The sequence below is a fragment of the Haplochromis burtoni genome, unplaced genomic scaffold (assembly GCF_018398535.1).
Source record: "Haplochromis burtoni strain Fernald_Lab_line unplaced genomic scaffold, NCSU_Asbu1 Contig_20, whole genome shotgun sequence".
Classification (NCBI taxonomy): Eukaryota; Metazoa; Chordata; class Actinopteri; order Cichliformes; family Cichlidae; genus Haplochromis; species Haplochromis burtoni.
Window position 1 is genome coordinate 903281 of NW_024582381.1, and position 27705 is coordinate 930985.

At 38.5% G+C, this 27705-nt stretch overlaps 1 protein-coding gene across 3 annotated transcripts in view; it reads left to right on the forward strand.

Annotated features, from left to right (window-relative positions):
• The first annotated feature begins 8372 nt into the window (after positions 1 to 8372).
• The window catches only part of LOC102300988 (inactive dipeptidyl peptidase 10), a 138588-nt gene continuing 119255 nt past the window's right edge, over positions 8373 to 27705 (forward strand). For all 3 annotated transcript variants that reach the window (XM_005919372.3, XM_042218574.1, XM_014332725.2), the window contains exon 1: positions 8373 to 8820. In XM_005919372.3, coding sequence (XP_005919434.1) covers positions 8764 to 8820 — 57 coding nt within the window. In that variant the 5' untranslated portion in view covers positions 8373 to 8763. The remainder of the gene's footprint in view (positions 8821 to 27705) is intronic.

The window sequence follows — 27705 nt, forward strand, 5'->3', positions numbered from 1 at the left end:
AATGATCCCTACTCTTCCCTAACAATTATTTCAACATAAGGGGCTTCTCACTCCTACTAACCTGCTGTAAACTGCTCAATATTTACAGTCTGTGTTCAGTATTTACTATTTACAAAGTCTGTTCACAAGAAGGTTTGAGTTAATGGCACAGATGTCAGAATTTGCAACTCAACTTTGGGACTCTGTTGCCGACAGAAACACACAAACCAAATGGCAAACCATCTGTTTGCTCAATGTTGAGTGCAAAAGAGGCAAGGAGAGGGCAGAATCGGAGTTTAAGAGGCTGTTCTCCATCCAGTGATCCCCTCCAAATTGGCCAATTGGTAGTCTCCACCTGTCTCACACACACACACACACACACACACACACACACACACACACACACACCTTGGACAGATAAGGGATTAGAGTATGTCCCTTCCATGAGAAGGGTCATACTTCATATTGTCGCAAGATAATGAGGCCAAGCACACCTCTGAGCTTTGAAGAAGTACTTGAAGACCAAAGATCCTGAAGGAGTGCTGACTTAATTTCCTCCACAGTCACCTGACCTCATCCTCATCAAACATTTATGAGTGTGCTTGAAGACTGAGGAAGCCAAGCACATCTGACATCACAAGATAGCTATTTGGAACATTGTCAGATTATGCTGCATTGACTCTGGTGCAGTCACTGCAGACCATGTGCAGCAAAATAATAGTTTGAAATTCGTGGAAACTATTCATATTGTCCTTGGTCATTGGGGGCATCATAAAATGGGCAGGGAGGTCATTCCAGAATTTGGGCGCAATGACTGAAAAGTTTCATTCGAACTTTCCATCAGAGCCACGTCCAGTTTATTGACAGCACACTCATATGTGTCCCGCTTGTGACTTAGAAGATAGCTGCACTCTTGAACACACCCTGCTTAATCCTCTGGGGCACAGTGTTTACAAAAAGTACATCATTTTGCATTAAAGAAGATCTTAAACTGGTGATGTGGACCTTAAACTCACCAGGAAAGTGCTTGGTAAGGTCATATCCAGAGAAAGCAGTTTTCCCATAGATTTCTAAACAGTAAGGCCTTTAGAAAAAAATGCAGGTTTGAGGCACTTTGCATTGGCTTTTCTCTTCAGACCTTGGGGCTTTGCCCAGTTTTTCTTTATGCAATCCATTTTCTAAGATAATAATAATAATAATGATGATAATAAAAAAAAAACCCTCTGACTGAAGGCAAAATCCATTACTGCTGTAATGGCTCAGTATGAGACTAAAAAGCATGACTCTAAGAGAAGGCAGGTAGGTTGGAATATTTTATTATATAAGACGAGAAGGCAGCATTTTGTAGGCAATCAAAATAAATGTATGACCAAAAGAACAAACAACACACAGGCAAACATCCAAAAAGCAAGAGACAGGATTTTTTTTTTTTTTTTTAAAAGAGGACAGACCGCACATAGACAAAGAAGTCAAATGCATTATGTCCAGAAGGGCTTAATAGATGATCTGGCAAGTGCAGGGGAAATAGACCTTTTTACCCCCATAAATAGGACATGAAAAATAGAAGAAATTAATTCCAAATAGTATTTCAGCTCAGGGTCCTGGTACTGTTCATGCTGACTCATTGTTATGCCATCATTACAGCCTGTACCCACTACTCGCACAATTAAACGCAGATGTCTTATTTCCATTTCTTACACTATTTTCATTCATTTTCCGTTGGACTGTGACGAGTTGCACTTTTGTCTACATGTTCACCTCTAGATTTTCTGGAAATTAATTTTTAAAATGTACAAAATCTGGATGGGTAAATTGATCCAAAACCACTCACGCCCTACCTATAGTGTACATTTTCTTTTCTAGATGCATGTAAAAATTAAAGAATGGATTAAAAAAAGTAGTATGACTTCTTGAAACCCAAATTCTCATTTGTGGAACACTGCACCAGTTCACCATTTTTCATAAGTGTGTGAAATCTCATATAAATCCAGTATATTGAGCTGCTGGCTGAAATGATTTTTCAGCACTGACCACCAAGGCTACCTGTTTTGCACATAGAAAATAGAGCTACAGGAGTAAAAGTGCTATGAAGCTGAATGCATAACTCTGCTTACAAGCTGAGATGTGATAAAGCTGGGAAAAGATTCAAATTTTTCCATGCCCCCCTCTTCCTGCAGAAGTGTCTTGGAAACTGGAACCCAAATTTACCCCAGTACTTGTGCTGTGGAGTATAAAACAAGTTCTTTGAATGCTCAGGATTTGTTTTCTCTTAACACATTTTTGCAAAACCCTGAAATGTCTTCTTTTCACCTTCGATTTCTTTGGTTGTAAAGAACCTAATTTTATGACTTTGAAAGACATAGAAAGATGAGAAACTGCATGTTTTTAACTTTATGTTTTTGAATGTTTTGAATGTAATCCTGATTTAGTGGCTGTATTGGGGCTATATAGAGAACAACACAGCCCATTTGGGGGCTAAATTTGGACAGAATCAGTCTGACTAAATTTAGCCCAATATTTGGTGGCTTTTGGGCTAAAGAAAGGCTATGACTAGATTGAGGTCCCTTCTTTCCATCTACCAGATGTTACTTCTGTACACTGTGGACACTAAACTTAGCAATCAAAATCCTTAAGACATATATTTATAAAAATGTGACTACAGGAACTTACAGCTCATCGTTTTTTATGTTGTTATTGTTTGCCTGGGTACACATTTGCACTTCCTGGTGACATTTTAGCACGTAGCTGTTGGACAGTGACACATTTCCTCTCACATCTTGACCTTCATGCATCAAACGATCACGTATCCCACTTTCTAAAACTGGACACATGCTTTCAAGTGAGTGCTAGCAGTTGCCTTCAAAGTGCTTTTACTTATTGATGTTGAGATCAGCAGGCAGAGAGGACAAAAACTGGAAACTACAGCTTGCTGCCGTTGTACTGTGGAGAGGTATTAGTCGTATGTCACTCATGTTCAGTCTTTTTAAGTGTAACCTACAAATATGTGAGACATCTTCCAACCATGCTGAGTATCTTAAAATGTAATGGAGGTCAAGTTTGAAGGTAGGTTAGTTTGTTAGTGGTTAATAGCTTCTTGCTTGCACTGATGCTTTGATTAAATTATGGATCGCAGACGTTGTCAGGAAGTGCATTTTATGAGTGTCATTTTTATATAATAGCACAACCTGGAACAAAAAAGGAAGTACTATACAGGAGACATTTCCCATAAATGCCAAGCTGTGGGCCTTCTTGTCTTAGCAAGGAAAGGGCCCAGGAAATTGCTTGTGACCTCTGAAGATGGAGTTGTGGTCAGAGCTGTAGTTATTATTAAAGGACACATGTGGCTATTTGTTTCATTTTTTTCCTCTAAAGCTTGACACTAAGACTGGCAGCAGTAAAATGTAAGGGATAAATCTATAACTCAATGAATAACACGTTGCTATTGTTGCTAATGTGTGTCTCATATACACTACCCACTGCCTTAATTCTTTATGGCATATATTCAGTAGGAGTTGATAGTGTCACATAATTTGCTGCAGATTTATCTGCTGCACATCCATGATGAAGACTGTGGAGGCTATTTGTGTGCAGTGAAATTATTTCCATGTTCAATGAACTAGTCTCACGTGATTTTAACTTTGTGACATGGTGGATTATCCTGCTGGAAGCAGCCATCAGAAGATGGAGACTGTGGTCACAAAGGGATGGACATGTTTGTCAACAATAGGCTCTGGTGTTTATACATTGGTCAGTCAGTAATAAGGGCCACCACTGTCACCCTGAACCAGCAAGACAGGATCCATACTTTGATGTTATTTACACTAACAGAACTCAAGACGCATCAGACCAAGCCATGTTTTCTACTCTTCGCTCATCTTATAGCAACGAATACATCACATCAGGATTATTGAACCTGTTAAACAAAATCTACAACTCTACCAAATTTGAACGACAGACAACAGTGCTGTGTTCACTTTAGTGGTAGTGATGTCCCTGAATAGTGGATACAGCTACTCATGTTCTAGAGACTTCCAGGGAGGAAAGGGTTAAGAAACACCAGGGGGGCAGTTTGGGAACAGAGATCTAGGGAATATAAATACACTGTTGCCTATTCAGGAAACATTTTGCAATAGTTTTAAAGAAGAAGAATTATTCTTCAGTTGATAACAAGGCTACACCATGTTATAGTACAGAAGGTGGGTTAGAAAGATTCCTTTAAGTATTTCCTGAGACATTGCTGTGTAATGATATCGTGTCTTACCTCCAACATCTGTGAGCATTTAGCATAAATTAAAGCTGCATTGATGTTTTTGGGTCTTCTTATTAATGAAAAACTATTCTCGTGTGGTTTAGTTTCAGTTTCTGCCAGTCGCTTTGGATCTTAATTTAGATTTCAGAATATACATTTACATACAAGTGACAATGAGCAGCTTTACTTTATAATGAAAATAAGCACAGGTGCACTACATGTCAAGTGTAATTTACATTTATCTGATTATTTATTGCTTTTTACACAATATTGTCTATACTGGCTTCTTCTGTATAAAAATAATACATTTCCTATAGATTTCCAAGACATCTCCATGGTTCCTCTCATCCACATCTTACATCTAAGTGTGTTTTCATTCTTAGAGCTGATATATTTTCTAATGACGCTCAGACCTGCGACTGCACACCCCTCCATCTCCATATATCCACACGCCCTTCAGCATGTTCAAGGAGGTTCACCTGAAAGGTTAAATCTTTCCTCCCTGCTGGCTTTCCTCCACCCTCCCCACATTATCACCAGCCTACAAACTCCACAGGGGTTTATCTCCTGGCTTTTTGTCTCCGTGGACATACATATAATCAAGACGCTTCACATCGAGTCTCATCAGCAAGATCTGTCATTGGTTTATCCCTGATGATTCATAGCTGCCTTTGTGATGCTGTTATGTAGGTATACACTAACCTGATACTATTTTTACTAGTATTTCTACAATCACTTTGCACCACCTGACCAACCACTGGAGTCACTTGGTTATGGTCGAACAGTCAAAAATAATTATGATGATGTTTTTCATCAAGGTCAAGACAGATGTGATGAATTTATAAGGGCTTAGGAACAAAAAGAACCCCAGAGAATCTGACTGTATTCAAAATTCAAAAAGCATATTATTTATTGTTTGTAATTTAATTCAACAAAGATGTAAAGGCACCCGGAACAAGCACAGCTTTGAGAGGTTTCTCATGAAAAGTGATCCAAGAACTTGGGAGAACGTCATAAGGAGTGTCAGAACATCAAAAGCCACTACACAAAGATGTCTTTAGGACAGGAGCTACAACTGTCACACCCCTACAAAAGTGTTTCACCTGGGCTAAGGTGAAAAAGTTGATGCCCAGTGGTCCAAAGTTCTTTTTTCAGATTAAACTAAATGTTACAGTTCTTTCAGAAACCACAGTCAAAGAGTGGAGAGGCACAGACTCCAGGGTGCTCGAAGTCCAGTCTGGTCTTTAATATTTTGGGGTACATGTGATGTGCTGGTGCTAGTCGTTTAAGTCCAAAGTCATTCATGTTAAAAGAGCCTCAATCAAGTATCTAGTGTATAAATGAAGATGCTGTTCAGAAGTCGGACATTTCTGTATTCTACAAAATTACATTTCCTTTCATAAAGGTGGTCCAGATAAGGAAGCAATGAAGGAAGCAGTGAAGGACCTTGCCTAAGTATTCAGAGAATTTAGACAGCTCTTATTACAGCTGCCACAGTGATACTTCCAGCTCAGTTCAACATGTTAGAAACTTTCCTGAGCAAAACTGAAAATTCAACCGCAGGCCTATTTTTTTGTTTCTGCCAGCCTTTGACTCATCTTGCCTGTCTTAGTTTTATAAGATTTTACCTGCTTCCTTTGGATACGTCTTTCTCACATTGTCTTTCCACTTAACTAAGTAAACTGTCTCTTCTCTCACCTGTCCTGACTCTTCATGCTCTATGAGATGCCTCAAAAGTGGCAATAAAAAAAAGAACAATTGTTTGACAGTCTTTATTACTCAGCGACACATACTGTGTAGGCCTGATTTATGCCAACTTATCCTTCCTTATTAAAGCAGTTTGTCACTTCTGATTGGCTGTTTATATGCCATCATGAAAGGTGCACATGACGGTTTTGACAATATTGGGCTTTTAATGATCTCTGTGAAATCTTAGTTTCATATAAACATGCATTTTTTTAAAACTCCAGAACTGCACTTTTTTTATATTTAAGGTTTTATGAAATAAACAATGTCAAAAAATATATCTACATCCATTATTAATTCAGTGGTGCTCAGACGTTTGACTTGTCAGTGCCAAAGCCTCTTAACTTTCTGTGAGTGAGCACAGCTGAATACAGCTGATAGATTCTCCTGGTCAACATCAAAAATGGTTCTGTTTCACTGCACATGTAAGACTGACCTACACACAGTACAATGAAATATCCAAGCAGCTCAGCAGAGATCTGAGAAAGAAGTTTGGACATCTTACAAGCCAGAAAACTCTCTTGGAGCCATCCATCCATCCATCCATTCGCTTCCGCTTATCCTCTTCAGGGTCGCGGGGGGTGCTGGAGCCTATCCCAGCTGTCATAGGGCGAGAGGCAGGGTACACCCTGGACAGGTCGCCAGTCTGTCGCAGGGCTTCTCTTGGAGCCATTTATTAAAATAATTTAAACAATACAATAAATAAAGATTGTCATCAGACTTAAATTGTTTTAGAAGTTACATCCTTCCCTGAGAGAACATTTGTTTGGATGGTCTAGAACAGCCACCAAAGCATGAGTCTGCCATGCTGGAGCATTAGTGCCATCGTCTGCTGTCAAGCTAGTCTGACACCACTGTGGCCTGACAGACTGCTTTCCAAGAACGAAGGGCCTGTCGTGTCAGGGCCTGTCACTGATGTGAAGTTTGCAGGTGACCACATGGGCAAAGAAAAAAAAAAAAGAGCTTTTTTTACAGTCAGGTGAGGAAAAATTATTTGGCAACAGCTACCCAAGGAGTAATGATGAAGGCATGGGGAGGTAGCATCATACTGTGGGACAGTTTTTCTGCCAGTTATGTTGAACGGGGCGAGTGTGAAAGATGTTTGCTAAAAAGTAACTTAACGGCATTAAATATGCGAAGGCTAACAAAATGTGCACACAATATGTGCACACAATACATAGGCTTATTTAGCATTGCTGAAAATGCACGACTTGTGCATTTTCAGCAATGCTAAATAAGCCTGACTGTGGAGGAGATAAAAATCTCTTTAGGGCTGCATGAGGAATGGGATCTGGTCTAAAAAAAAATATCTGCCAGATCAACATGTGGGGCAACCCGCTGAGGCAGTCAATAAGGTAGCAGCTGAAAGCAGCTTTTATGAAGTCAGAGATTGTTACATTAAGGTCCTTATTTAGCAGATTCTTATCGTGAAGATGAAAGAGTGGTTATCTGGAGGCATCAAAAGAAAACTGCTCATGTCGTTTCTTTGTGTGTTTTCAGGCTCACAGCGAAAAAGATTCACATAAAAAACCCCACAAATGGCATTATTTTGTGTCTGAACACAGACAGTTTTGTACTCATTCAACATTGATGCTGTAAACTTGGGGTACCTGTGTTCTTAATTATTAACACGTCAGTTAGGATTTGTGTGTGAATCATGCTGAATTCTTTCTGCCTTATTAACCAAAAATGGTATTCAAAGCAGGGGAGTCTGATCAGAGATAAATACACTTTAGAAATTTGGTGCAGAAAACACCGGGCATGATTATCAGATTCCTGTGGAGCTCCATGCTCTTACACACACATATTAGATGAAAAGTGCACAAGAGCCTGAAAATTGTCTTGCAATCTGAGTCAAAAATGGTTTCTCTGTACTGACATAAAATTCCTGCTAAAGCCTGATAATATAATGAATGGTACAAATTTTTCAGCATCAAAATATTCTTAAAATAAAGTTACAATCAAAGTAATGCAGTTATGATTGACTGGCCCACTTCAAAATCTTGCCACTGGCTCTGGCTTCCAAGGGTGGATAAAAAATGCTGAAAAAACATTGGAAAGAGAAAATATACTTTATTTACCCCCGACAGTGAGCAAATTCATCCACTACAGCAGTCAAAACTCTTGCAAAAATTAAACAAACTTGGATAACATATAACAAAATAGATTAAATTCAATAAATTAAGTAAAATGAGATAAAAGAAAAAGAAAGTGAAATAAAGGAGCTAGAAAAAAGTAAATTAAAAAAAAAACGAATATAGATGTCTTATGCAGATGTGCAGCTCTGTAAACATGCAGGAAGCTGTTGTAATCAGTTTTATCATGTTATGTAATCTCCCCATGCAAAGACGTGCGTTTATCTCAGTTTTTAGAAAGGGCTTAATTCCGGTGCCTGTAACCCCGTCACGTCAAGTCCAGTATCGGGTTATGTTTATCAGAAAAAAAAGCATGTTTTTGCTGGATTATAAGTTTTAATATTTATGTTTATTGTCCGACTACCAGCTTGTTCCTAGCTTATTATGTTATCTTGGTGAGTGAGGGATAAGTGGGCTGTGTCCCCGGCTCGCACTCACAGCTGGCGCACCAGCGGAGCAAGTCTTTACGCACAAGGCATCATTGGCTGAGAAGCCACGCGTGTCGCAGGGAAGACGACGAACCAGTAAACAGCTTGAAGCAAAGCGGTGAAGTATCGGGCAGTTGGTGTCTGTGCGGAGTCTCAGCTACAGTTTGTCGATCTGCGGACTGATTTGGATCGTTTTTATTTCTGGAGCTGTCCGCGGTGCTGAAACATGAATCAAAGCGCAGGAGCAGTGCAACACACTCGGAGATACTCAGTGGAGGGAAAGGTAAGCAAAGACTGAGATGGAGCGAATTTCTTTTTCTTCATCTCGTCCATGTTGCCTGATTGAGGATGCATTTGTTACTCATCCCACTGTGGGTTAACTACCAGACTTAGAAACACGCATAGAACTTTTATCTGGAAGTTTGCAGTTGCTTGAATAAGTTACGGTAACTTAAAATCGAGCCACGTGGAGAAAGTTGAAAGTCATTTAAATGACACGGAGACTCGGTGTCACTTGGTGTGATACCTGCAGGCAGAGTTTAGAGATATGATCGGTAGCTTTGTTCCTTTAGTGCAGACACCATGTTGGATAAATGAATTAACCAAAAAGCAGGATAAATGGCTTCTCGGGTGCATCCACTTAATTAAATGATTTATGGGAGTTTAACTATATAGTCAAAGATGTCAGTGCAAGTATTAACGTTTAATGTCAAAGCCTTCAATGGAACTTCCTGATGTGAAACAAATGAAAGTGACTTTGCTACTATTGCTATGTCTGGTTTTATTACTATGTGCATATTAGTATTGTACAGCACTTTGGTCTATCAGGTGTGTTTTTAAAGTGCTATATAAATAAATAAATGATGATGATGATGCTATCAGAATTTTTGGGCTTATTTTTGGGATGCTTCCTAGTAGTATAGAGGTGTTTAGTAAAGATTTTGCTTGTCAGACAGGAGAGGTTGTTGCATAACAGATAACAGAAGTAACTGAAATGTGAAAAAGGTCTCATAGCCAGCAAGTGTGGCCTGAAGGTGGGGCAACCTTCTACATATTATTAAAGTTTATAGGTCCGCTCAAACTTTATCTTTAGGGATGTTTGTGCTCTCAGCATACACGGTTAGATTCTTTTATGCTGCAGGAAAAATAAATACAGGGGGTGATTTGGATATGATATCAAACAAAGAATAAACTGTTCACACAGTGTGCATGAATATGAGCCTCAAAATTTTCAAGTTTATTTTACAGCAGTGTTCAACAGTAAAGCAGCTCAAACTGCTTTGAGACATGAAAAAGGATTAAGGCAGCATTTAGAAGCAAAGAGATACACAGAACAAAGTGAGCTGAATAATAGCACAAAAACAGTGCACTAAAAGAAGAACAATGACAAAGAACAGAGCTGAACAAATTAAAGACTCAGACTTGTAGAAGACCTCGCATGTTCTAACAGGTTCTTCTGTTAGGACTGAGCCTCTCTGTTTGAACATGTAGATCATGAAAGGACCCGTTCTGGGGCATTTAAAATGGCTGAGCAGCTCATAATACAACAGAAAACAGAAAATTCTTTTTTAGCCTTAAATCTCCTGTTGTTAAATCGGATTCTTTGTCAGACCACGGGCATGTCTGGCTGCATGCAGGTGACCATGATAGTCCTTATTCTCCATTTCTGAAGGTCTGCTCCAACCAGAACCTGCAGAAGGTGGAGAACTGTTTCATATACCCGTGTTCTAAGCTTACGGACAATGCAGAAACAAACAAGGACTTCCCCTGGCAGACTGTAAAGTGACAGTTCAAATGCAGCATGAGAGGTATACTGAAGAGACTGTATATATTAAATATTGTTTTATGGTGAAATTGCTAAAGGGAATTATTTGATAATCAGCTTAAGAAAGCATGTGAACCTCCTTTTTCTCCACATGCTTGCACATCCAAACATGACCACATCCATACTTGCCAGTGACATAATATAAATCTGTGGGAAACCATCCACACCACCCGTGCAGGATATGTCAAAGGTCATTGGGATATGCTGAGCTGTAAAGCAGTCCTGTGTCAGGATATTAAATGTTGAACAAATTGAAAGTGTGACGCATTTATAGCCAGTAGATCAATGTCATTAGCTCCTTATGTTCTATATATAGAAGCAGTGAGTCGAGTCAATTCAGAGACATCACCCTGGAAGTGTTTGACTGACAGATTAATGAACAAATGTACCAACTAAGTGAAGTTTCTATTTCTAGACTCACACTACTAGTGTGGCTGAAAATGTAGAGTTCTCTCTGAGGAGCAGAAATTAATTTCACTCACCTTGGCTATATATTACAGTCTCTGCTTGTCTCATTACATCCAGCATTCAGTGGCCATTAAAACCAGCTGCAAAGAAAATGGAAATTGAGGACAATTGTGACACTGCCCCCCCTTGGGCTTTGGTGGAGAAATAAATGTGCATGCATTGCCCGGGGCTATTGCTCATGGTTGTTCATTTTCTTGCCTCCTTTGGTCCAGGCTATTAAATTGTATGTGAGCTGTACATTTGAGACAGAGTTATCCTAAAGATAGGTTTTGAACATCCTGAACATTACATGGATTTAGTTTTGTTTACTTGTTTTTACTATTTCACTGCAAAAAACCTCTCTTTAAAAAGTCCCCAATCATGTGTAGGAATTCAAATTTCTTCCAGGAAGTTGGAGTGCGGGATTGAGAAGAGATGAAGGGTTTTTGGAAAACAGATTCTGAGTGTGAGTCTCTGAGTCTCTAACTCAAAAGTGTTGCGATTACTTGTTGAGTGCCTTTAACCCACGACTGCCAGGATGCACCAATCACTGTCTTTTTGCTTAATGGAGATTTTGTTACTAAGAGTTTCCCAGAAAAATAACTTAAAGATTGATTTTCCACCAAAGAAAGGAAACATCATGTGACTATGTAAGCTGTAACTTATTGGAAAGTGTTCTTTTTTTACCACTTGTTGGATCAAGTGTTCATACACCGATTAGTTGTGCCTGCTCATATGTTACATTTGGATTACTCAAGATGTCTCATACTGACTTGTGATGGCAATGCAAATCAGTACAGAAATGGGCAAAAATGAAAGGTTTGGGGGATCAAAGTATATAGATAAAGAATGATTCATTCACTCAGTGTTAATAAGTCCATACTTTTCCTCATATATCCCTCAGTGGCTTGATCCCTTTACTTTGGAAAGATGACTTTTTAACAGCTAGATATGGTTCTTTAGTTTCAGCACTCCCTAGAATATATTTACCAGACTGGATTTTATGATTTGTGTTGGAATTTTAGGAATCAGCACAGCAACCATTTTGTGACTGAGCATGTCAGTACTTGTTTATCAAGGACAGTGTTGTGTCCATAACTAAAATCGCTGAATATATTGCATGGTTTAGTATTTATTTTTGACTGAATTTTACATGTTCCTGTGAACCTTATTACTAGTTTCCGATGCCCCCATGTGCTGCCCCATTTAAAAAAAAACCCCCCCAGAAAATCTATGCTAACATGTACATTTTTCATTAGCCAGGTGTAACAAAAGATAAAGCGTTTACCAGACTGATGATCCCTAGTGGACTACCCATATACTTGAGGCAAGACTCACAGCTAAGAAAGAGCTCCCTAAGTGTTACGTATCCGTCTTTATCCCAGCTTTAGTCTTGAAGTGTATGATCACACACTTTTTTTGTGAACTGCAGATTGCCATTGTCTTACTTTGTTTGGATTCCCTCGCAGGCATGTTGTTATCAAAAGAAATATGTCACCAGGATATAAAAGTGCTCTGGGGCTGGACTCCATCTGCTGTGGGGAACGATGCAGATAAAAGGCACATGCTGCATTTTGGAACAGTGGGTGTTTGCCTTATGCTCACAGCATGATTTGTTAGGGTTTGGCTTAACTTTTTTGTATTGTTTTTATTACATTTTTGTCTGTTTTATCTCTCTTTACTGTGATTATCTAGATTAGGAAACTTACAAATCTATTTACAGGTATTGTTAATGATAAATCTTAAGTGGCTAATATGTGTTGGGTGGATTAGAAAGCATTACCATATCGAAAAAAATTAAAGAACCACAAATTATTGGTAAATCTGATCAATTAAAGTAGCTGATTAGTTATTAAAAGATTCAAGTTTCAAGATCTTTTATTTGTCACGTGCATAGTTATACAAGTACATGCAGTGAAATGTGTCGTGACACGCTCCTCGACTGTGCAAAAAGAGAGAGAAAACATTATATACAGTAACTAGGTAAATGTATACAAAGAGGACATTATGTGTAGTAATTAGTGGAGCGGTCAGGAAGGTGTCTGGATGTGGCCAAGCCATCTTCAAACACCTACAAATTCATTAATCTTTCCTTGTAAACCCAAAGAAAGAAAACAATGTGAGGATTTGTCCTCACATTGTCACACTGGATTTGTCCTCCTCCAACAGCTGTTTAAGTGTTTTTGCATTTTGAATAATGTAAACAGGTGAGAACAACATACTGTAAGTGAAGACCCATTTGTGTTTGTTTGTTTGCTAATTTATTTCAAACATGTAAACAATATACAGGTACATTTAGTAAAGAAAATAAGAGAGAAAAAAATACTATACAAAAGTCAATACATTTCAATATTGCTACTGCTGATTCATTTACATGTTGAAAAGGAGTGGGAAGAAGTACACCCTTAAGTCTGTGAAGGTTCAAAGTACACCCTTAAGTTATCAGTTAATATTTAGTCAGCTTCCCTACAGATATAATCTGTATAAAATAGTGAACAGATTTCTGATATAATATATATTATATACTATAATATCACATCATGAAATTTTTTAAATAGAGACATTCACTTAATTTCAACAATTTCCCTTTCTTTATAGTTTGAGAAGATCACATTTTATTTATATTAGTTTTTTCTTGTAGTACGTTGTGTTAGGTAATTGATAGATAGATAGTGGCTAAGTAACTTTTAAATTACAGCTTTAGGAGCATCACTGTGTCATTCTTTCTCGCACTTCTCTCTGCCAAACGGAGACAGTGAGGTTCAGATGTGTTTTCCTTACTGGACACTCCTTTTGGTTCAGGCAGTGCAGGAGGCAGAACACATGATTCCTGCTCGCTTGTTGTGAATACAGTTGCATAACAAATGCAAGCAATTGGACATTACACAGACTTTGTACCATCTGTGAATCTAGCTGAATTATACATTTGGCTTATTGCATGCAGGTATTGTCAACAGGCTGAAATGCAGTTGTGAAAAAGGCTAGCATGTATAAACTGAGCAATTAACTAAGGTTTTATTTAGACCACCATTACCCTGCATGAAAAAAAATTATCCCTTTTATATTCATTGGAATAAGTTCAAACTAGCTACTGAGTAGGAGCGCCAACATGTCAGCTCATGCCAAGGAAATGCAGAGTGAGCCAGCTGTTCTATCAGTTGTGCCTGCATGATGGTTCACAATGTAAGCAGAGATTTTCTACCGATCTGTTAATCAAACTGAATTTCCTGGACTGCGCTTCATGTTGCAGTGGTACAAGAAGAAAACCTGCAGAATTTGATGCAAATCATTATACTGTGATTGTACTTAAGATACTCTGTGCCCAAGGCTATCTCTTTCTCTCTCTCTCTTTCTTTATATCTATCTCACGTATAGACCACTGATAGTCAAATGTCTCTTATCCATCCTTCTCCCAGGCCACATGTTCCAGTTTTTCTGGGAGACAGAGTCTTCTCAGGCAATCTGGTCCTGGGTGAGAGGGCCAGGCAAAGAGTAAGTTCTCATTTGAGAGTGCCCAAGAGCTGCATGGCTCTGTACGTCTGCGGGCTTACCACCCGTGTTATAAAAATTGGGGTCTGGAGCTTTGTGGATTGAGGAGAGGTGGAAGGCTTTTTCAGTCCCATTCCCAGCTGCTTAAACAAAAATTATTTATATTAAAAGTTTTTTGACCCAGCCATTACTTTCTCAATTTTTAGAGAGTAATCACCCAACTTATTCGCCAAGAGAAAATAAATATATAAATAAATTAGCCAAAGCCCTACCCTGCTGTTAAGTATCAGATATAAAATCCATAAAGTCAACAACATCAGAAACATCAGTTTCACAAGGGCAGTGAGCCCTGCCTGTTCCCACATCAGACAGCTGCTGCGAGGATGTTAAATGGGATATTTATTTATTATGTAGGATGCCAATCCAAATCCTACTCATAGAGCTTTATTTTATTTCCTCCAGTGTGGGAAAGGTGAGAAATTCCTGGACAGAGGCTTTGTATGTATGAATAATACAAATACAAGCACATACAAAGAATGAATGACAAGTTCAGCTGAAATACAGCAGACTTCTGGATCCCTCCAATGAAGCATGCAGAGCAACAGTGCTTCTTTTAGAGATAGTCTGGTGTGTAATTCAAGGGAAAACCTCTTGGAACATTACTGCTTACCTGAGAAACACCCAGGCACCAAAGCGAGTCCCCACTGTGGGACAGATGGGCAGAACAGTCGGGCTCTTGTTCACTTACTCCCTGCAGAGAATGTTTCAGGAGAATACATGAACAAGACCTTTTCACCAAAACCAACATATGGAAAGGCATCTCTGACACTGTACCAAGCTCTCTAGGGGTGTTCAGACATTCAGTCAACTGTGAAAACTCTTGAAGCTTTATCAAAGTTGCTCTATGTGCATGCACAAACCACAGATTCACCCAACAGACATGAATTAAACACCAGAAAATCCTCTAAGGGAATACAGAATGGCATTCTTAAACATTTAAGGTGACATGACACTATTAAATTTTATGCAAGAATATTTAAGAGTGGAATTAAAAAATAAACAGCTTTTTGCAAATGATTGACTGATTTTTTAACTGCTCAAAACGTTTGAGACAGCAAAGGACTGTAGTTTTACTGATGCGTTATAATATTAGACAAGTTGTTGTGTTTCTTCATTTTCAGAATGTATGGGTGTAGACAGAAAGTCTACAACAGGATTTCAATTGCTATTGAAAGACCGCAGAAATGCAGCTTAGGATGAATCCAGCTGTCAGCTTTGTGTACAACGCTGGCTGCTGTCCACATGATGAAGTCATGAGAAAAAAAAACAACCTTGAAATTGATTCAACTCTTACTCAGCCCCTGCCAGCTGTATTGTTGGCTTGTTGTATGTAAGCTCCTTATATTCCATGAGACTATTGTAATTGGAGAAACAAACAACAAAGACAGGATAAGAAAGTGGGTTTGTCATCAGATGTATGTGAACGTGGTAAGCCCTGTTCAACTTCCATTTCCACCACTTTATTTTTACTGTTCCACAAAAAGACAAACAAAAACGGACTAATAAGAAAGACAATTTTTATAACTTCAATATCACTACTTCAGTATTCACAGAGTATTTTTTATTGAAGTATCAAAGCAGCCTTCAGTTTAATATTGCTTGGATCTTCTGGTGTCAGTGCCAGTGAAAAAGTTGTAATTGGTGAAACAGCTGGAGAGCCAATCTGAGTCTTGCTCTGAAAGGAGATGATTGTGATTGCAGTTTCCCAGCAGCTCTCCCTGCTTGGCTCTGTGAGGCGCATGAGGCACAAAGCTAAGAAGACAGGTGGAAGGCAGAAAGGCAATTCTGATAGATTGCATCATTGTCTAGAGGGCAAGGCATGAGTGTTTTTCTCTTTGCATGTTGATTACATGTTATCTGGGTGACATATTACAGCAATTTCCTATCAAGTCTTGGATTAGGTTATATCCTGGGTTAAGATAGGAAGGAAATAACATTTTAACCCAATGTGGTGTTATACATGGACTGTATATAGAAGAGAGATAGATACATCTTAAATGTAAAGTTAATGTGGAAAAGACATGATGGAATAGAAGTCTGCTTTCAAAACATTGAAATGGTGATGGACAAATTGCTTACCTCGACGCTCTACAATGGCCGTGTCCATCTCTGTATATACAGTCTATGTTATTATAGAAGCAAGTCCCAGGGTCTGAAATCTTGTTTTATTGTCTCCTCATCTCAGACCACGTCTCATCTAAATGCACAAACTTCAGTTAAACTCAGTTAAAATTAATTATAATGAAACACGCGTGGTAGAAAGCTGCACTGATTTCATTACCCTGTCTTGTTTTAGAAACTTTCATATGAGTGGCCAAAGTATTAAATTGCTGCTGAAACCTCAGTTAAATTCAGTGATTGGCAGTGTTCATTTATTTGACCGATATCGTTCGCCACCTATTTTGTCAATATACTTTTTTTCTGAAGAATAAGATCATAACTAAATTAAAATGAATGCACAGGACAAAAGCGATGAGGAATGTAACTCAGTTCCTGAGAGATGAAGTTGCACAGTCTGGAAATTTATCTTTGTTTTTTTTTTAGTAGATGGTGAAACTGTGGAACCTTAAAGTTGATTAGACACTGAATAAGCTTTATGAATTGACTAGTGGGAAAAGCTTCATGGATCCCACATTATTTTTTTAAATGACACCTTCTATCATTTGTATCTGTATGAGTAGTTACATCTTTTACATTTGCAGATGTGCAGTATTCACATGGTCCAAAGCTGTGTCGGACTTGAATGAATGAATGAATGACCACATACGCCTTTTGGACACTTTTGACAGTACTAACAAGAAGTACATAAATAATATTTTTTTAGTTTTCATTATGGGACAATTTAACACTAACATGTTAGTGATATAGAGTATGTTTTGTTGATGTCAATCTCAGAGTTACTGTGCTTTCGAAGTATGGGTCTCATCCCATAGAGTGCGTAAAGCTGTTTTCTTTTAGGGTTGGAGAAATGAAACTGTGGAGAGCATGTGAGCAGCAATTCAATTTGACTACCATGTGGGAATCTGTGTTATGAGGCACTTCCACATTTTACACATTCCACCTTTATCTGTCGATGAGGCTGACTGCAAACTGCCATCGACACAAACATGTTTGCTTTCCCTGCCAGAGTTCAGTTCCACTCTGCTGCCACAGCAATGGCGACAGCTCTTGAAACTGTGACACAAATAAGCTGCCAGGTTTGCATCTAAGATTCATAGACAGTTATTTACAGCGGTTGCAGTTGGTCTTCAGAGTAATTTTGGCATCTCAATTTTGACATTCTTTCCCCCTTAATAGGCGTTTGAATTAAATAAATAAAAACCTTCAAAGCTCCAGAGCTTCTATATCCATTTTCTTCTGCTCTTTTAAGAGAGGCAGTGAGGCATGTAGCCTAATTGAACGCTTTGCAGTTGCCCCCTCTGGAAATCCTGGAAGCCAAACTCAGCAATCAGGCAACCATTCAGCAAGGGGCGACACCTCTTCCCGTCAATCATAAGACAGGACACAGTTTGGTACAATGCTTTGATTTTGTGTTCAAATGGAGTAGAAAACTGTTTCGGCCCAAAACAAAAGCATGCTGAAAGTCGATGCCATAAAATGTAGTGTTCATAAATAGCTGTCATCCAATACTTAGAGGTGAATTGGATTTATAAAATGCTAAAGCTGCTAATGGGCAATAGAGTATTATTACAGACAGGAGTGCAGCAGAAGAGGGCCCTCTTTTTGTGTCTGGATTTCTGCTTCAGTAACAGCAAAACTGGTAACAAAGACACTGAAAATGTGACTGGACTGTCCCTGCAGGAGTCTAAAATCTAATAAAATCTAGTGACCCTAGATCTAGTGTCATTCTTGAATGGAGGGCAGGTTTGGACATATTGATTACAAGACAGAAAGCAAGGAGCCAATAAGGCAATCAATGAGCAGATCAGTGTGATTAGGTTTCTCTGAGTACTGTTTGATGAAAGGCTGACCTGGAGGCAGCGCGTTGATAAAGGGCAAGTGTGAAAAGGTCAACAGTCTCTTAAAATGCCTGGCAGTATGAGACCAGGGAGCAACTGTAGCAACATTGTTAAATGTACAACAGACCGTCATGGGAGTTTAGAAAAGGTCAGGGTATCAGTTTTGTGGTGAAATGACACACAAAGGGCAAAACAAAGTGGTAACATGCACAATGACTTTTTATTCATATGCCATTTCATCTTTAAATAATGCTAATTTGAAAAGTGTTGCTCAACATAATTTAGTGCTTTCCTCCCTGCAGGTGCTCATCCTGATTTCTTCCTCAGTTATTTCTGTATATTTAATTAATGATTGCATTGCGAATAACCAGAAGGTAATGATGATGCTGATATACAGCAGAGACTATACAAAAGATTGATAAAGCTTCTGGGTCTGTAAAGTGGAGCTCAAGTGGATGGATGTGGGGCGATCGTGGCTCAAGAGTTGGGCGTTCGTCTTGTAATCGGAAGGTTGCCGGTTCGAGCCCCGGCTCCGACAGTCTCGGTCGTTGTGTTCTTGGGCAAGACACTTCACCCGTTGCCTACTGGTGGTGGTCAGAGAGCCCGGTGGCGCCAGTGTCCGGCAGCCTCGCCTCTGTCAGGGCGGCTGTGGCTACACTGTAGCTTGCCATCACCAGTGTGTGAATGTGTGTGTGAATGGGTGGATGATTGTGTAAAGTGCTTTGGGGTCCTTAGGACCAAGTAAAGCGCTATACAAATACAGACCATCTTTCTAATGGCCAGCAGGGGGCAATGTCTCTGGTTTCCAAGAGGTTCAGTTGTATATAGGTCGGCCCTCAACTCACTTGATCGATGACTTCAGGAAACACTGTCTTGATGAATTTATAGGTTTATTTGCAATTTGCATAATGTTTGTGGCCCCTGTTCAAGTCTGAAGAGAAAAGCAGGGTATGTTGTGAGTTTTTGACTGAAAGGTTGCTGACATTACTAGGTTGTGCAATATCCTTCAGTTTTTCAGTCAGATCCATCCTTTTCTTGTGACATGTGACACTGAGACTTGTGGTGACTGAGTGTATATTTTGCATGCAGTCTATGTGGTGAGGAAATCACTTACAATCACTACAAATAACAGATGAATTCAGAAAGTAGGGCACAGATACTGGGACATTAGCCAACCCAAGAAGATGTCTTTATAATGTCATGAAAATTTTTGGTTTGACCATAAACCAGAAGGAAGAGGCAGATATTATCTGTTTAAAGATTCCACAGCATGTCTCTATCCTGTCTTCTTTCTCTCACCCCAACCAGTCGCAGCAGATGGTCGCCCCTCCCTAAGCCTAGTTCTGCCGGAGGTTTCTTCCTGTTAAAAGGGAGTTTTTCCTTCCTACTGTCGCCAAAGTGCTTGCTCATCGGGGGTCATATGATTGTGGGCTTTTCTCTGTATCTATTATTGTTCAATTTACTGTGCAATATAAAGCGCCTTGAGGCGACTGTTGTTGTGATTTGGCGCTATATAAATAAAATTGAATTGAATTAAAGGTTTGGCAACCTAAAGATTGTACATGTGCCTACTGTGTTCACTGTGCTGCTGGTATGTAGAAGCCACAGAGAGAAATGGAATGAACAAGGTCATAAATTTATAAATATATGAATAAATGTATTCAGCTAGCTACTGGTTGAATGAAACTGATTAGCATGTCTTAAAATGTCAGTTGCATAATGTTAAAACTTTCAGTTTTAAATGTTTCATTTGAACTGACACGAAGTATAAAGGAGTCTATACAATAGGCTTTATAGGAAGTGGGAAGTAGTCTTGGACTTCTAGATTGCTGTGATATTGTTCACATTCTGTTGGACTTAACAGACTCCATAACCACACATGTTTTCTTTTGGAACCTTTTTTTGGTGGTCTGAACTAGATATGGACCTTTAAACTGGATTGTGATCCTATCAGCTTTCATTTTCAGATATTAATCAACCAAAACCAGAACATTTGCACCAGTTAACCAGTTGGTCTTTGGCCAGCATCAAACAGATCAACCATTCGTGTGGCCAATGAATAAATACAAAATCTTTGTCCACTCTTTCTCTGTATGTTCTCTAGCAAACTGTAGTGTTTCATTGTTTTTGGCCAGCAAAGACTTTCCTGGAACGCTTCCTATGCAGGTCAAATTGGTGCAGCCTCTTACTGATTGTAGACACATATACTTTGACCCTGCAGATGCTGTGATAAAATTTAGGAGCTCTTTGTTTTGCATCAGACAGTTTGCTTTGCTACTCTGTTGCTGGGCCAGAATATCCTGGTAGAATTTCTCAATTTCCTTGCCAGACTCATAGCAATCCAGGCACTTTTATTTTCTAACGGTCTTATAAAGCTTTTTGCTATTGGAGTGCATGTCACTATCATACAAAGAGGACATGAGACCTGGGATATCAGGTTTCAGAAGGTTAAATAAGAAAGATTTCACCTGTCAATCATTTTTAGCCATGTAATTTATTAGAACATTATAATCCTTTAGGATGTGGCGAATGTAGAGCTATACATACTTTTCCATTTTACTGTTTTTTTTGTAACTTATATTATGAAAGTATACATTTTTTTTAAGTATACTGTAGAGATAAAGCTGAATATTTAACTAAAAGCAAATGTTTGTTGAGACAAAGTTCAACAAAACCAAAATACAAAAATGATAAAGAGAACAGAAACCACACAGAGGCAAAGCAAGGCAGAAATAAAAGAGAGGAGCACAGCAGACACTTTGACAAATGGAAGGCAGGACTATTTATACATGATGGACTGGCTAAAGGATGACAAACAAGATGGTATAAATATGTTTGTGAAAGTAATTTGGAGGTGAAAGGAATGATGGCAGGTTAAACAGACACGAAGGAGGAAAGAAAAATTATAGCAGCAACAACAACAAAAAGAAATAAGAAAAACATCTGCCAAAGCAAAACAGGAAGTGAACAAACAGCCAATGCTGAAACAAGAAATGAAAAAAGCAAAACAAATGGTCAACAGTATTATGACCAGTGTTGGTCAAGTTACTTGAAAAAAGTAATCGGTAACTAATTACTGATTATTTCCCCCCAAAAGTAATCCTGTTACTTTACTGATTACTTATTTTCAAAAGTAATACGTTACTTAGTTACTTAGTTACTTTTTAAAAACCTGAATAGGTGATAAAGCGATAGATCTTTCAGCCCAATTCTACTTTTTCTGCATAATCCATCATACAAAATGTAATCAAATGGAAGTCTCTTTTGTTTTTAAAAAACTTGTTTTATTAGTTTTAATCTTTTACCTTTATGCATCAAGCAAAAAGTAAATTATATGCACCATTCTCTGACTTGAAGAAATTAGTTTAACATTTAAACTTTCTGCATATTCCAGCATAAAATAAAATATTTTTTGTGTTTACACTCAGTCTTTCAAATAGATGCAAGTAAAACACAGCAGAAAATAAATAAAATCAAAGACTAGTGGTCCTCTTGCTCTATTTTCACCTGTAAAGCAGGAGTGGGGTAGGCGGAGGATTGCTCTGGTGCAGGTGTGCCGCAGCGGTCAGTTGAAGAATCAGCGAGTTTCTGTGAATTTCCCATTACGTCGTTGCACACTCGGAGCTTGTTTAGGGTTTTTTTTCGCTGTAAAAATAAGTTTTCTTCCCACGCACAACGGACACTAATGTTTTTGTCACTGTTTATGGAATCAAACTCAAAATAACGTCAGTACTTCCACGCTTTAAACGCTGCACGCTCATACTCTCTCCCATTGTTGATCTGCACACAGCTGTTGTCACAAACGTCGCACTCGCTTACGTCATTGTCTTGAGACATTCTGGCAAAAAAATCACGGTTTTAGTAACGCAGTAACGCAGCGTTTCTACGGGACAGTAACGGTAATCTACTTACTGTTTTTGCAATAGTAATCCCTTACTTTACTCATTACTTGAAAAAAGTAATCAGATTACAGTAACACGTTACTGCCCATCTCTGGTTACTACACATTCTATCACTTTTATGTATTTGTTTACTTTTAGGAAATTGGGCCACTCTGAATGACCTCATTCCAAACCTTAGAATATAATTAGAAATGATAATAAAATGCTTAAAAACATCAATGTTCCTTTTATCAGGTAAATCATCAGCTGCAGAATAATAATTTGTTGCTGATGATGACCTTTAATATTTGCAGAAGAGAAAGAAAATAAAAAAAAAAGGTTTATGAACAGGTAAGCGGATCTGAAAATGCTCTCTCGTGCTCTCTTGTGAAAGCAGTGAAGGCTGGAGTGCCATTAATTGTGAGCCCCTTAAAATTATTTATTTTCAGGAGTGATGCATTGTTACACAAACAGCATCCTATAGAAAACAACTAACTTTCTAAACTAGGTCACACCAACTCTTCCCCCCCCCCAAACAAATTAATTGTTTTGAGCTGTCATTAAATTTTGTGCTATGCAGATTCAAACTGCAATTATGATAATTTGTTTCCTTTCAAAATTCCTGAAATGTCAGGTCTTTTAAACAGTCCATGGAGTAATTACACCGAAGCATTTGAATATCTGAAGGTGAGGTTGTATAATTCCTGACAATGTGGATGAGACTCGGTGCACTGAATGGAAAACATGCAGGTCTCCTCTACGTGCTGTTAGACAGGAAGAGGTTTTCGATGATCACAAAAAAATATCAGAAAAAGATTTACTTTGTGTTTCACCATAGTAAAATGTGTCTTCTCCATTTAATTATTTTTGTCCTGCATGTCTTTCACCTCTCCATAAATAGTCGCTGTTAATGAGCTTAACAGTGAGACAAATGCCAATACTTCAAACGTGGTAAAAGAAAGTACTGACATGTTTGAGAGCAACGGATGGCAAGAGAGTAAGAAGAAATGTAAAAAAGTTGTCAAAGGGAGAAATGTAGAGGATGCCATGGCTGTATCAAAATAGAACAAAGCTGTGTCTGCAAGCGGTGAATTTCATCCAGACTTAGAGTGCGGGGAGGGAGCAGAGCTGCAGAGGCAGAGAGTGGGCCGACTCCAGATTTCACTCAGGGGACAAGATCTCACTCTGGGGAGCCAAGCTACTGAGGCACATGTCTCAGTCCTGATGTATAGATGTGTTTCCCTCATCGTTTGCAGACTCTGAATGGACAAACTGGATTAGTATTTACAAAGTGTTCAGTGTGAATCTGGGTCAGGGGGGGAGTGGTGCCAGCAGCAGCAGGGTGATTTGTTAAGGAGGAAGCACGGACTGTGAAATAAGTTAGACCCATTCATGGTTATGATATTTTGATAACTTCATGGGCAAAACACAAATTGAGCTACAGCATATAACTGAAACCTTTCAGATTCAATCCCATCTGTATGAGGTATTTCATATATTGCACTACCTGCTATTGCATAGTATGAACACAAAGCGAAATAAAGTAAAAGGATAAAAATCATACAAGCTAAAAACACCTCAATTTCTCAAATGTTTTTTTTTTTTTTACTTTTCATTTTCCACACTAATTGCTTTCACTGTTCAGCTAAAATCAGATCATTGGGGGGTATATAAAAGATGTATGGAGCCACCGTTTCATCACCTGTTGGTTTCAAAGCCTCGAAGTTGGCATTTTAGCTGCTGCCATGTCAGGAGGAAAATGTGGAGTAACCGACTTGTGCATGTTAATTAGTGGTAAGGAACAGACTAATGAAATAACAGAATTTCACTCAACAAAACTGAAGCACAGACTTCTTGAACCATCTGTATCACACAGTAAGTCACCTTATTTGTCAGGAGATTAAAAATTTCTTCTTACCACTCACTTATTCAAGGAATCAGCAAAACTGATGGATCTGCTTGTTCAGTTGGGCATAGTTTTATATCTCGTCCCTGTCTCGAAATAAACTTGTTAACCAATACACTATCACCTTCTCACTCTTATTTTGTTAGTCAGTAGCCGCTAACCAGCTAGCAGAGGCAGATGTGTATTCACACACAGGTGGACTTACAAGGACGTGCATAACGAATGCTTTTTGATCCATCTTCATTCTGTGTACAATGGAAGTACACTGAATTAATCCCACAGTCAATGCCTTCTTGAACAGTAGTTTTGTTACCTTGGTGGGTTTAGCAATATTAAGGTCCTGAAGTGATGCTGTGTGAAGTCTCATCTCATAACTATTCAAGAGTGTAACTAAAGCAGATAATGAATCATTATGAACTTATTAGGAACACCAGATGGTGCCTAAAACCCTTGACTGGGAGCAAATGGAAATTACTTTTCAAATGTGTATTTTTAGCATCAAACTGGCCATTCTGCAGCTTTGAGATCTTTCTTTTCACCAATCCTACCAATTAAGCACACTTCCTGGATAAAAGGGGCGTGAAACTAAATCCATTATATGAGCACTGAGGTGATTTGGACCCAGTGTGATGCTCAGCCAAAAACCATCACACTACCGCACCTCCTGGCATGAGTAATGTCCCATTTAACAGTTTGCATTTATCACATCAAGAAAAGTTCAGCATTGGTTAGCATGACTCATTTCAGACTTGAAAAGATGCAACAATTAAATGATGGAAAAGATGGAAAAATAAATAAAAATATGCATAAACTATTTCAGTAAGGCGTTGTGCATATTTTTGCCTCCAGAACAACTTCAGGTAGATTTAAACAGACATAGTGAGGCATGTCCGGGCTCAGCTGATGGGAACCATTTCTGAAAAACTCACCAAATGTTGGAATTCAAATGAAAGAAAATGATCCAACATGTCACTTCAATGAAAATAATTCAGAAAAATCTCCAGAATTCAATCAAGACACAATCTGAGGCATAATTTCCAGGATCCAAGACAAAGCGTAGTCACGACACTGATAAAATAAGTTTATGTTTATGTAGGACGCATCAAGTAGAAATAGTTGTAACCTTTTTGGTTAACATCTTTGCCAGACAGACTTTCTCATTGTGACATTTAGAAGATATATCCATCCAACTATTTTCAGCTCAGACCAGTTATTTACCTTTTATTTCCTAAGAATACATACAGTGGGACAAGATACTTGTGACAATATGTGATTGTGTTTATCACACAAGGTCACGAGGATGATATCGCTAGTTTAAACATGATGCTCCTTTTATAAATTACAGTCCCATTAGAGTCAAAAACTAGAAAGTTCTGGAAAGACAGATCTATGTCTATATGTTGTAGCTGTGTATTGTCACCAGGGGGCAGTTTCAACAACTATGTTTGTGCTGATATTTATCTTTTAGCCTAGTTCTTCTTTCTGATAAATACAGTTAACCCCTTTCTGTTCAAGTCTTCAGTATTCTGCCTAAAGATAGCGTCATCACCACTGAGCTACGTGCTGCTGGCTGCATGCAAGTGAGTCTCTGTTGCCCCTGTGTACACTAAATTTTTACAATCCTTCTGTCTATATAAAGAGCTGGCTCTTAGTAAGTTGCCACTGACATTAACCTTAACAATAACACTGTCCAGTTTCTTGATGGTTAGACATGGCTGGTTCCATAATTATTTTAGTTTATATTTCTAGTCTAGATTTTTCTTGTCAGAAAATGGAAAATAACTTTGTAGCTCTGCTGTATAATTTCTTTTATCTGTCAGTAACTGACTGCTTCAAAAGCTTCACACAGCTGTACTATACTTGTGTCTGCAGATTATATTTTCTGCCTTTACATTTCAGCAGGCTGAGCACTACTTTGCTGCAACAAAAAGAAATGAGACACAGATACTTGTGTATGTTGCACACATAAACCCATGTGCGCTTAATCTGTTTTTGGATACCTGTCAATTACGATTACACCTAATAAGATATGGCTGCTTCCTTATCTTCCCAGTTGTTCACAGAAGGAGTGATTTGAATAAGTCAGCCACTGGAACGGAGGTGCTTCCTCTCCTCTCAAATAGCAATTGTCATCCCATGAAAGGTTTTCCAGAACACAGCTGTTGTTTTCAGCCTCTGGGGAAAAAAAAGTGGATGGCTTCTATAGTAACTCAGAAATGGGACGGCTTGTTGTTGGAGAAAATGCCTGTGAAATGTGCTAAGGAAACAAAAAAGCCCAGAAACCAAATGGGAAAAAAGGGAAGAGGAAAGTGAGTGAGTGAAAAAGATTAGCCTCAGCCTTCTCTCCTGGTGGCGTTTTAAATTTTTATTCTTGGTGGCTCCCTTGGGAGTGCACGTACAAAATGCTTTTACCACTGAAAGGCTTCTTTAACTTAAAAGAATCTGAAGAAGAAACACTGAAAATAAACCGCCTCTATGAAGCTAAATGTTCTGTACACTGATGCAGTCTCAATGTGTTCAGTTTGAGAACCTGATGTTAATGGCCATTATTTCTCTTAGACTCTCTTAGACTCTCTCTTGTGACAATTTGATTAGAAATTAAATTGCCACAATTTTGCATGACTGTGCATGAACAGAAAGTCATACCAAGTGCATTTAAACTGTTTGAGTGTGACAGGACTGTAAGTTATTCATTCAAGTGCAGCCTGCTTTATACTATGATCAAAAATGTGACGTAAGCAAACACTTTATGTAACAGATATCAAATGATGGAATGATAATATAAAGGCAAAATAAAACACCAGACATGATGAGCTATGATTAAAACAAGTTAAAGGCCTTAAATGGCACCTAATATGTTTTCCCCTATTTTCTTTAACTTTGTTTTGTGAGGGGCTTTTAAGGGGAGTCGATACAAGAGTCTATCTACACTGGATGAACTGAGGGGCTCGACCAAGGCCCAGCTATAAGACAGATAAAGACTATTTTGAACTGAATTTCCAAAATTAAAAATATGGAGCTGGAAAGGAAGATGGTATTTTTTTTCTTAAGAGAAATAACACGAATAAGAACAGTAACCACAAAAAATATTTATCTGAGTTGTCAATCAAAACCCTTCAGAGATATATTAAATAAAATACTAGATCCATGGGTAAAAGTTATAAAAGCAAAATCTGTGAAGTTAATAAAAAACATAAAAAAAAATAACAAAAATGTATAAATGGGTATAACAGCTTCATGTGGGTAAGAGAAGATGGAATATTTTTTTTATTGGGATCAGGATTTTTACAGTTATAATTTAGAGACAATAAAATGGGGTGTTATGATTAGATTTGAATGATTGTCTGCCTGCTTCTCAGTGACCTTAAACTATAAACTGTCCTCACTCAGGCTGGAGAGGACACTCCAGCACATCCTGATGCTCATGTTGCTATTGGTCCAGGTCAACTTTTTCCACCAGAGTTGTTCACCTTCTTCAGCTGTGTGCACTTTCCTGCAGATATTCTCTCACCTATGTTGAGCTTAAGCCCTTATTTTCCTTATCACACACACACACACACACACACACACACACACACACACACACACACACACACACACA